Below are 10,986 nucleotides of genomic sequence, written 5' to 3'. Positions count from 1 at the left end.
GCCTCGGCCTCCCAGAGTGCTAGGATTACAGGCATGAGCCACCGCGACCCGCCTGAATTTCTTTAATGTTGATATTGCAGTATCACAAAGCAAGCAAATCATCTCATCTTTAGCAGAAATGATAATATTCCCATTCCCAATCCTCATTAAAAAATATATTTTCTTCTTTCAGTGTTCTCTTGGTCTTCTTTGACATGATGGGCTGTTAAGCAGACAGAATTAAAAAATACTGTCGAGCTGTGCAACTATTCACAAATTCCACTTCAAACAGAAACACAGTGCACCATTGTCAAAAGCTAATAACAGACTGGCATACTTGACCCCCATAACTCCCATAAACTCTCGCCAACTAACCTTGTGCAGTGGTGGTGCCAGTCAGGAGGGGGAAGTTAGAACTCAATAATGAGCGTAGCAGCTGTCAATGTAGCCCTTATGGCTACTAATGTTCTAACTGTGCTGGTTAATCTGGGAGGATTATTTTGTTGAAACTTATTTTATTCTTTGGTATCTTAAATATGTTCATTTTTAAAATAACACAAAAATATAAAAGACAAACAAAAATGTATTAATAAAAATAAAAGGATTTGTTTTGTAAAATTTGGATTTAGTCAAAAGGCCACGCTTAAGGACCTAGAAGGCCACATACGGCCTTAAGGCTGCAGGTTCCCACCCCTGCTCTGGGCTCTCTCTCTCTAACTTTGTCAGCTGGCTACACACGTACCTGTGAGTCTACGGAGGCACGCAGGGTGGCAGAACCACGGAACAGAAGGAGCCTGGCCCCTTCCTTTCTCTTGGAGGAGAGCTTCCCAGGACAGCTGCCCAACCAGGAACACATACATGGACTTTGTTTGTTTTTTTTTTGTTTTTTTTTTTTACTAAGGTCTATTTGTTGTAACAGCACAACCTAGCCTATTATTTTAAAAAGTAGCTGGGCACAGTGGCTCACACCTGTAATACCAGCACTTTGGGAGGCTGAGACAAGAGGATCACCTAAGCCCAGGAGTTTGAGGCTACAGTGAGCTATGATCACGCCACTGCACTCCAGCTGGGCAACAACAGAGCAAGACCCAGTCTCTAAATTAAAAAAAAGAGAGAGAGAGAGATTAAAAAGTACTAGTAACTGCACAGAGGAGAAACCTGGCAGATACCAGCCATAACCAAGTCCAATATCACCGATAACATGGTGCACGGACATTGTGCCACCTGGTAAGATGCGCTGAAGGAGGGCACGGCGCAGCCGTCGCATTCTCGTCAGAAATGCACAGCCTCAATCTTATCACAAGAAAACTTCAGACGAGCTCAAATTGAGAGCTATTTTACAAAATAACTGGCCAATATTAATTATCAAGTTCTTGAAAGATAGATTCCAGAACCGTCACAGATTGAAGGAGACTGAGAAGACATGACAATTAGATGCAAAAACTTGGATCCTGGACCAGAAAAAGGACATTAGTAAAAATTAATGAAAAGCAAATGAAGTCGTTAGTTAACAATGTTTTTTCACGGTTCGTTTCCTGGTTTCAGTGACCGTGTTGCGGTTGTGCAAGATGTGAACATGAGGAGGAGCTGGGCGAGGAGGATACTGGAATTCTCTGCACTATTTTTGCAAGTTTTCAGTAAGTCTAGAACTACATTCCAAAATAAAAATCCAAAATAAATAAGTAAGAGTGAATGTGGTAATGAGATGGCCTTTATGTTGGCTTTGCTATTGACGCATCGTCAGCAATCCTGGACAGTACAGACCTGCATCGGCTCACACTTTAAAATTATTACAGCAAACCCCATTCTTCTGAGTCCAGCTCAAGGCCCACTTCACTGACTAAAGCCAGACCCCTGTGCACATTGGACCGAATGGCTTCCGTGCTCCCTGAGTATTTGAATGGAGTCGACAGCTCTGTGTCTGATTGGAAGTTCTCAGAACGGAGGCACTAGGGCTCTGTAGCCACGTTCCACTCTGCGCAGGGCTCTGGGGAAACCTTCTCGGGTTTGCTGGGTGCCCAATGGCTCCATCACGTCTCTGCCTGGGGAAGTTCGGCAGTGGGAGGACGCTGGCCTTCAGCAGCTTCTCCGCACCTTCTTTGGCCCCCCGTGGTGATAGGACCCTGAGATGATGTTCTTGTTTCTTCACTCACTGTGAGCCTCTGACCACAACCGGGACAAATGTTGAAGAGCCAGATTCTGGCCAAGACTGAAGAAGCTTCCGTGTTGCCACTGGGGCATTCCCCGCATGTGGGGGCGGCATGTCGGTCCCCAGAGATGCAGGGCTGAAAGCAGAAGATGCCCAAAGCCAAAAGGGCGGCTTTTCAGAATCAAGATGAGCCAGGAGCAGGGATGTCTTCAGAGCCCAGAGACAAACTGCGCCCATTGCAATGGCAAGGGCGCCCCCCAGCGCGGGGGTGGGAGATGGTGCCGGACAGTGACTCGAAGGAATCCCAACCCTCAGGTAACAGGACAATTTGGCCAGCGAGAGAACCAGCACTTTAATAATGGAGAACAAGGCAGCCATGGCAGTATCTGGAGGCCCTGTGACTCCCGCTCACTGAGTGGTTGGGGGGGGGTGGGGACAGCAGGGGCGATGGCACCCCCGGGAACCTCAGAGCAGCAGACCCAGCAGGGGGAGGCTGGCAAGCGCTAAGGAGCTGAGGGAGGCTTTGGACCCCGTGCTGGTAGTGGTGGGCGATGTGGTGGATAAGATGGCACACTCAAACTGCCGAAAGATGACGCCTCCGACTGTCTTGTTTTCAGCAGACAAGAACTGGCAGGTGGAGTCACTGATGTTTGAACAGCCTTTCAGCACGAGGAGCTCAGACACCGAGCCTGCGAATGCAAAGGGGACAGTGAGGACTCCAAGCAGCCCTCACCCTCTACCCTGCCTGCTCCTGGCTCCTCGCCTGCAGTGTGGCGGCTCAGCGACCTGGTCTGCTCTAAAACCACACAGGAGGAAGGAGCCCAGGGCCAGGGATTCCAAACAGTGATGGCAGCGGACCATGGAGGCCTGGGCCCAGGCCACCTCCTCCACCCAACCCCCAAGGAACCTGAGGCCCCAGGAGGTGCATGGCGAGCCCAAGCTGGAAGGTGAGGGCCAGCGCTGGACCTCGGGCTCACACCTGCTGTGTGCCCACATCGCTGGCCGGTGGAGCAGCCAGGGACAGGTTCAGCAGGCAGCCTCTGCTCCCAGTCCAGAAGGAGGTCAGCCCCTGGACTTGCCCTTCACCTTCCAGGCTCTGCTTTCGGTCCCCCTCCTCTCTGTCCCCGAGTTCTCCCCGCCTGAGCTCTCCCTGACGAGAGGTGAAGCAGCCGGAGAGGCTGTGGAGAGACCGTGTCTGTCCCTGCCCTTCACCCTGGTTCTGTTGTGTTTGAGCATGTTTTCAGGTGCAGGCTTTCTAGAAAAAGGCCTATGGCGTTTGCGAAGAAGATGTGGTTACGGTAGCAGCTGCCTTTGCCTGAGCTTTACTGTGCGGCCCTATTGCTGTGTTGGCTACAAGTCAGATAGCCCCGGGACACAGGCAGCTCGCGGAGGACACGGGGCTCAAGGAGGCGAAGCGACTCCACGTGATACTTGTCAGAGGCAGGGCTGCCATCTCAGTCCAAAGCTCACTCTAAACTTGCTCTGAAACGAAGTGAGAAACCTCCAAATGCCAGAGAAGAAAGCAATTCATTGCTATTCTATAGCAAGTATTAGGGCTGACGCTCGTGTTAGAGTGAATTAGAAAGATGTGTTGCTGGACACATCTCTACGGTATTAAAAAAAATGATCCTAGGCAAAGACAAACAAGAAAAACCCTACACTGATGATGGCTTTGTTCGGTCCAGCTTTCAGCTTAAGTCAAACCCTATGGGGGGGAAAGTTCATCCTTTACACGGGAAGACACCTGGGAACAGGTGAGCAGAGAAGACGTCCTTCTGATGCCATTTTCCTAGTACGCAGCTTTAGAACCCAAATAATAGCAGCATAGACATCCCAGAAGTTTTAAAAGTAAAAAGAGCCTGCATATTTATTAGTAAGGGAAAGAAGCCCTTATGAAAGGACCACGCACTGCGTAATCGTGGCGACAGGGCAGCGTGGAGATGCAAGCTGTGGAGGCAGGGAAAGATCAGCCAGTGCTCGCCAGGGGTTGGGGCAGAGAAAGGAGAGTAAGCAGGGCTCGGAGGATTTTTAGGGCAGTGAAAATACTCGGTGTGACACCACCGCAAAGTTGGATACGGTGTCATTACGCATTTGTCCAAACTCAGAATGCACGACGCCCAGAGCGAGCCGCGAGGCACTCCGCGACTCTGGAGCAGGCTCACCCACGGCAGCAGCGACCCTCCCTGCCGGTGTTGACAAGGGGGGACTGTGTCTGTGGGGACAGCTGGGAACTCTCTGTACCTTCTGCTCGATTTTGCTATGAATCTAAAACTGCTCTAAAAAATAAAGTTCATTTAAAAAAAAAAGTAAAAAGAAGTTCAGGATAAGCATGGTGCTTGGCCCCACTGAAAAATCCATAATTATAGTTAGGCATTGATTTCTGATACTATAATTGACATTTAACAAAAACTGAAATCAAATTGTACCTGAGTGTTGGGGCTCTTAAACTCTTATTATTCTGAGGCATATGTTGGCAGAGAATGACTGTTGTTCATTTTAGCTTCATGCCTCTTTCTTTCCTTCTGGGCCACCACTGTTCTGCACTTCCCAGCCTCCCTTGCAGCCCAGGGTGGCTGAGGGACTGGGTCCGGCCCACAGAAGGTCACTTCCAGGCATAACCTGCAAAAACCTTCCTGCCTCCCTCCACTCGCTGCCCCGCTGCTGGGGGACACAGGGAGTGCAGCAGAGGCTGCCAGTCCCGGGTGAGCCGGGCCAGAGCTGCAAGACGGACGGAGCCCATGGTCTGGAATCTACAATGAATTGCCCCATGAGCAAGAAACAAACATCTATTGCATTGGCCGTAGGATTTTGGAGGTTGTTCTTTAGCAGTGATTAATTTACCCTAACTAACAAATGTATTATTCTTTAACTATTCAGGCAAATGTTAGAAATTTGTATTTTTTAATGGTTAATATCGAATTGCTTTCATAGAAAAGGACAATTGGTTAGACTTCAAAGCCCTAATGGGCTCTTTTTCCCAAGCTGCCATAAGCCAACACCTCTCAGTGAGTGACTGAGAAGAAAAGAACAGGTATAAAAGGAATTAAAAGTCACACCCACCCTCACCTACAGAGTGCTGGCACCCTGATGAAGAAATGAATGCCAGGAGAGGCTTGGTTACAAGCCGCAGGGAAATAGGGCTCCAGAGGAGCATGGCCCAGGAGAAATGGCTCTGGACTGAGAAGGCAGAAATATAACCAGCTCAAGGCCGTATCAACGGCCTCTCCATTTCAAAGGCATTCTGGCCCTACCACCTTGTCCCGCCAGCCTCCCCCAGCCCTTCTGTGTTAACCCGGAACTTATGACCCAAGATTTGACATGTTTTCAACTCAAGTCCCATAAAGGAATTGGAACTGAAGACATACCATTTGTAAATTCTGCAACGAGAGAGACACACCGTTCTCCTTCGTAACATCTGTAGACTCCCTCGACACAGGACGTCTCGTTGGGTCCATAACAAGCAGCGCACTCTGTGTCGCTGGCCACGCTTCTCAGTGGAGGGGCTGGGCAGAGTAAGAATCATTACTCAGGACAATGTCGTCATACAGAACACAGCACCGCCCCGGGGGGAGGGACAAGGCGAGCAAAGAACCCATCGGAGGGGTTCTGAGAAAGAAGCGATTGCATCTTTGGGATCTCAGATCCCGCCTTGAAGACACTGTGTCCCCCAGATATTTACTCCACATGACCCTGCAGACCTATTCTATACGGGGTGGCCCTTATAGACCATCCAGTTTTCAAGAACTATGATCCATAAGTGTGTTGGGGTACAGACTGAGAGAGAACAGTGAGATTTCGAGCTAAAACTGACCTGCAGTCGGCATCAACGTTAGCCAGCTATTCTGAACTGCAGCCAACCAGTGCGTGACTGTTACTGAATCTTGCTCCGAACAAATGAGCACAGGCCACTATTTAACATTGCAACTAGGAGAAAAAAATTATATTGAGACCTAGCTCTGTTCTTAATTAGCTGCGTTTTATGACCACAGCCAACAAACTTTGCCTTTTTGGCCACATTTTCTCTTCTTCAAAAAGAGAGCTTTGGTCTAGATCAGCAGTTCTCAAATTGTGGTCCAGGAACCCCTGAGTCCCTGAGACCCTCTCAGGCAGTCCATAAGGTCAGAATAATTTTCATAACAATACTAAGATGTTATTTGCCTCTTTCACTCTCTTTCTCTGGCGAGCCTGCCGTGGAGTTGTCCAGAGGCGGATGCGCAGGGCCGCGGCAGACTAAATGCCTAAGCAAATGTGAGAGTCCTGCTGCCTTCTCCTAAGCCAGCAACTAAAGAGCTTTGTAAAAATATATATACCAATGCTACTCTTCTCACTAAATAATTATTTTTGTTTTGGAAAATACAGTTATTTCTATGCAGAAATGTTAACATTTAATGGGTTTATTTTGTTACTTTGAGTGAACTAATTAAGATTTCTAAATTTTCTTAGCTTTAATGTCAAAAACAGTAAATATTGATAGAGTCCACACACACAAAAGTCCTTTGGGGTCCCCAGTAATTTTTAAGACTCGGAGTCTTAACAGAGGGCCTGAGATCACAAGATTTGAGAACCGAAGAGCAGCGACAGGCCCCACACAATCAGGAGCCTTTAACGTCTGTCTTTGCAGAGGAAGGGGGACAGCATGGCGGGAGTGTGGGTCTGTGCCGTCCGTCTTGTACATGGTCGCCGTAAGTCGGATGTCACTGTCACCCAGACACACACTGAACGGCCTGCACTGCAGCTGTCCACCTAGAGATGGAGCGCAGGTGGAAAGGAAGGGGCAGGGCTGGGGGGACACAGAAAGGCACCGCACGCCAGCACCCACCCAGGTTGCTGCTGTCGCTGTTGCACCCCGCTTCTTGGCAGCACTGGCTTGCAAACTGGAAGCTTTCGTTGTCGGACACGTGGACGGCGAAGGCCGTGACCGTGTCTGTCTCCGCACTGCAGTTTTCCGCTGAGCAGAACATATCCTGGTATAAGTGTACAGCTGCCCCTACACAAAGCCAAACAGACAGTCAGACCCTGACAAGGACAGACTGTGGGGCGGGTGGGGCCGCCGCACAGCACCTGCCTCGTGCAGAGGCAGGAAACGCGGCCTCAGGTCAAGGCGATCGGGGAGGCCCTGGAGAGAGTTTCTTGGAAAAAGAAAGATTCCTCTCCAGCAGGGGACTCCTTCTTTCAGCAGGAGACTATCAGAGACACAGGTTAAACGCAGGCGGAAGGCGACGGGAGCCTGGCGTGGGTGGCTCAGGCTGACAGCCCCAAGCCTGTCAACCAGCCTTAACATCTGCAACACAGGCGAGCGGACACGGTGGCCCGACATGAGGCATGACGTCCGCCGCGCCACCTGCCTGTTTCCGCCTGGAAATTGAACCTGAATCCAGAAAGTTACCTAATACGATAGCCACTAGCTACATATGCGTATTTAAGTGTAAATCTTGTTAATTATAATGAAATAAAATTTAAAATTTAGCTCCTTGGTCATACTGGCCACATTTCAAGTGCTCAGTGGCCACACGTGCCTGCCGGGCAGGATGGTGCGGGTGTTGACACTCCTGCCACCGACGACGACGGTGTCCCTGGACAGATTGCGCCAGTTTGCAGGCGACACCAGGAACAGGGGAGCAGGTCAGAGGACACCACAAGGAGGCAATCAAGGAAAGCCGGAGTGCGGGACACCTCCGGGACAGACGGCCCGTCTCTCCGACAGGCCAGTGGGACTGGACAGAAAAGGCGATGGGAGCTGTGATCGAACAACTTGGGCTTGACAGGCCTACCAGGAAAATGCAACACGGGCAGTTTATTCGGCTCCTAGTCCCCAACATCAACTGTATCCTGACATCTTTGAAACAATTGACAAATTTTTAAGATGGCCTGGGTATTAGAAGAAATTAAAGAATTAAAGTTAATTTTCTTAGGTATGATAATAGTGTGCATCTTGGTCCATTTTGTGTTGCTATAACAGAATGTCATAGGCTGGGTAATTTATAAAGAAAAGAAATTGGCCAGGCGCAGTGGCTCATGCCTGTAATCCCTGCACTCTGGGAGGCTGAGGCAGGAGGATCGCTTGAGCTCAGGAGTTCAAGACCAGCCTGAGCAAGAGCGAGACCCCGGCTCTACTAAAAATGGAAAAATTAGCCCTCAGGCAACAGAGTAGAGACTCTGTCTCAAAAAAAAAAAAAAGAGAGAGAGAGAAAGAAAAACATTTATTTCTTACAGTTCTGGAGGCTGAGAAGTACATATCAAAGTGCCAGCCTCCGGTGAGGGTCTTCTTGCCCCCTTACCCCATGGCCGAAGGGCAGGAAAGGATGAGAGTGGGCGAGGACAAGAGGGGCGGGACTCGCCCACCAGGGACCTGCCAGCACGGTAGCACTGTTAACCCATTCTTGAGGGCGGCCCCTCATGGCCTAATCATCTCTTAATGGTCCCCCTCTTAATACCGTCACAGCAGCAGTTGAATTCCAACACTAACTTTTGGAGGGAACAGTCAAACCTTAGTAGTATGATAGTTAACTAAAAAAAAAAACAAAAAAAATATTTTTGAGGCAGAGTCTCACTCTGCCACCCAGGGCTAGAGTGTCGTGAAGTTGTCACAGCTCACTGCATCCTCCAACTCCTGGGCTCAAGCGATCCTCCTGCCTCGGCCTCCCAGAGTGCTGGAATTATGGACATGAGCCACCGAGCCCGGCCAAAAACAGTTTTTTTCTTACCAGAGATGAATAGTGAAATATTTATGGGGAAAATGACAAATGGCATGACACACACACATATATAGTATGATTATATATACATATATATAATTACTTTAAAATAACAAGGCCAAAAAAATAGCAGAATGCTGATAACTGCTGACGTAGGGCAGTGGCTACATGGCAGTGCGCTACACTCTTCTTCCTGCTCTCGTAAGTGCTTGAACATGACCGTTAAAAAAGTAAGAAGAGCTCTAAGAGTGCTGAGAGAGAGGCTGCAGTTGAGGGAGCATCAAAACGCCCTGTGGGGAAGTCATGAATGACACTGTTGGACCCAGAAGAGGAAGGAGACTGAGAGAGAACACAGAGCCAGCCCACGGGAGGGGCCCACGGGAGGGGCGAGCACCACGGCAATCACCTGCCTGCGAGTATAATTGGGCGTCGCCCGCGTCTCCCGTCCGCTTGCGTGCATCTACCTGCCATGAGGCTTCAGTGAAGGCCAGCAATAGCTAAGACACCACAGGGGCCTGTCTGCTTGCCTGGCTCTGTCCATGTATTCTTGTTGGACTCCTGCTTGCCTCGGCCACGCATGGCTTCTCCCCGGAGCCACCTTCCTGACCTCTCTCTGCGTGCACGGCCTGGCCCCATCTCAGCCTGCCTTTCTTCTCGGCCACCCTCTCCAGCGCCCGCCCAGTGTAAGTCCCAGGGGCGAGGGTGATGTGCACAACCAGGCTCACCTAGAGAGGAGTTGGCTACAGAGTTGATACAGCTGTTGTTGGCATCTGCAGGACAGTCGGAGACAGTGGCGTCGACACAGGAGTCTTCCCATGAGTGACACTGCACGCAGCTGATGGATTCTAGGGAGACATGATGTCCAACATAGGTTAACATTCCGTAGACATTTAGAGAGCAGACTCTGGGCTAAGTACCGCACCCACTTATGGTAAAAGACGTAGATGGGACGGCACCCCTGCCCTCTGGGGAGCTCCAGAATTGGTGCCATGAGATGGAGCCACCCTATCAGTCTCTCCCTGCTATTTGCCCTTCCCCGACCACGCAGGGTCCACCCCTGAAGGCATGGTGCACAGACGGGCTCCTCCCCTCCCCTGACCCACGGTGACAGGAGAGGCCACGGGAGAGGTCCCCAGGGCTTTAAGAGCAGGAAGACTCCGGTGAGATGGAGAAAAGGGTCTCCAACCCCAAAGGGGGCCACAGCTTCTCTCACCTACAGCTGCAACGGCCAGCGCGGCGATGACAGCAGCAACAAGGATGCCCTTCATGGCGCTGGCGCTGGCTTCTCCCAAGGATGGGGCCACGGAGGCTCGAGCCTAAAGAGACACAAGGAAGGCAGCTCAGGGGCGTTGGAGGGGCGCCTGCCATCCCCACAGAGGATTAATCTTATTACAACTAGCCAAGCTCTCAGTCTGTCCTTGTGACAGAAAGAATCAGGATTCTAAACCGGGAGCACCGAGCTGTGACACGGATGCCACTTGCCCTGACAGAGGGCCTGGTTTTCCTGATCTCAAATGCCTGTGGAGGTGTCTACACACAGATATGGAACAGAGTCAGGGTGTGTCCTGTGGGGCCATTTCTGGAGCAAAACGGGCAGGCGGACTAATTCCAGTTCCATGGCAGATGAGGTCCAGGAGGAAAGAGCTGGGCTGGGGTCCCTGCCCGCCTCTCCCCTCCCGGAGCGCAGCACCCGTCCCCTAGCTGGCGTCGCCGCATTCACACGCTGCACTGAGGGGTTCCTGCCACCGCCACCACAGGCAGACACCTGTTGAGCATTTACTCTGGTCTGAGCACTTGACAGACATTAATTTTTATAATTCACCTTCCCTAGCAAGTAGGTGCTACTATTAAACATCACAAGGGAAATCAAGCCCTAAAGGGTTAAGTAACACACTCAAGTCAAGGTCTCATTCCCGGGAGACGTTATGGCCAGGGGTTTGGCTGAGGCCCCAGGCCCACCACCCCACACTGCCTTCCAGCAGACGATAGCTCCCGCGGCCCTGGGCCTGGACGCACTCGGCCTGCAGCGCTGAGCCAGAGTCCCACGCGCGTCTCACCAGAGTGTCACCGATCTCTCCGTGCCTCACGGTCCTGGCCTGCAAATTGTCTGACCTTTGAGGATTGTGGTGGTTTAGTTATGTTCATTAGGATCCTGAATCAGGG

The 10,986-nt window shown here is 50.7% G+C and overlaps 1 protein-coding gene across 1 annotated transcript; it reads right to left on the bottom strand.

Moving 5' to 3' along the window:
- Positions 1–2,593: 2,593 nt before the first annotated feature.
- Positions 2,594–10,091, bottom strand: LYPD8 (LY6/PLAUR domain containing 8). Its single transcript, XM_012661291.1, has 5 exons — positions 10,037–10,091; positions 9,549–9,668; positions 6,948–7,115; positions 5,494–5,631; positions 2,594–2,817 (listed from the first exon to the last, which is right to left on the bottom strand). Exons 1-5 carry the CDS (start codon positions 10,089–10,091, stop codon positions 2,594–2,596), a joined length of 705 nt encoding a protein of 234 aa, XP_012516745.1.
- Positions 10,092–10,986: the final 895 nt, after the last annotated feature.

The sequence above is a fragment of the Propithecus coquereli genome, unplaced genomic scaffold (assembly GCF_000956105.1).
Source record: "Propithecus coquereli isolate 6110/MARCELLA unplaced genomic scaffold, Pcoq_1.0 Scaffold703, whole genome shotgun sequence".
In the NCBI taxonomy this organism is placed as follows: domain Eukaryota; kingdom Metazoa; phylum Chordata; class Mammalia; order Primates; family Indriidae; genus Propithecus; species Propithecus coquereli.
Note: the sequence above shows the minus strand (reverse complement) of the source record. Positions and strands in the feature narration are given on the sequence as shown.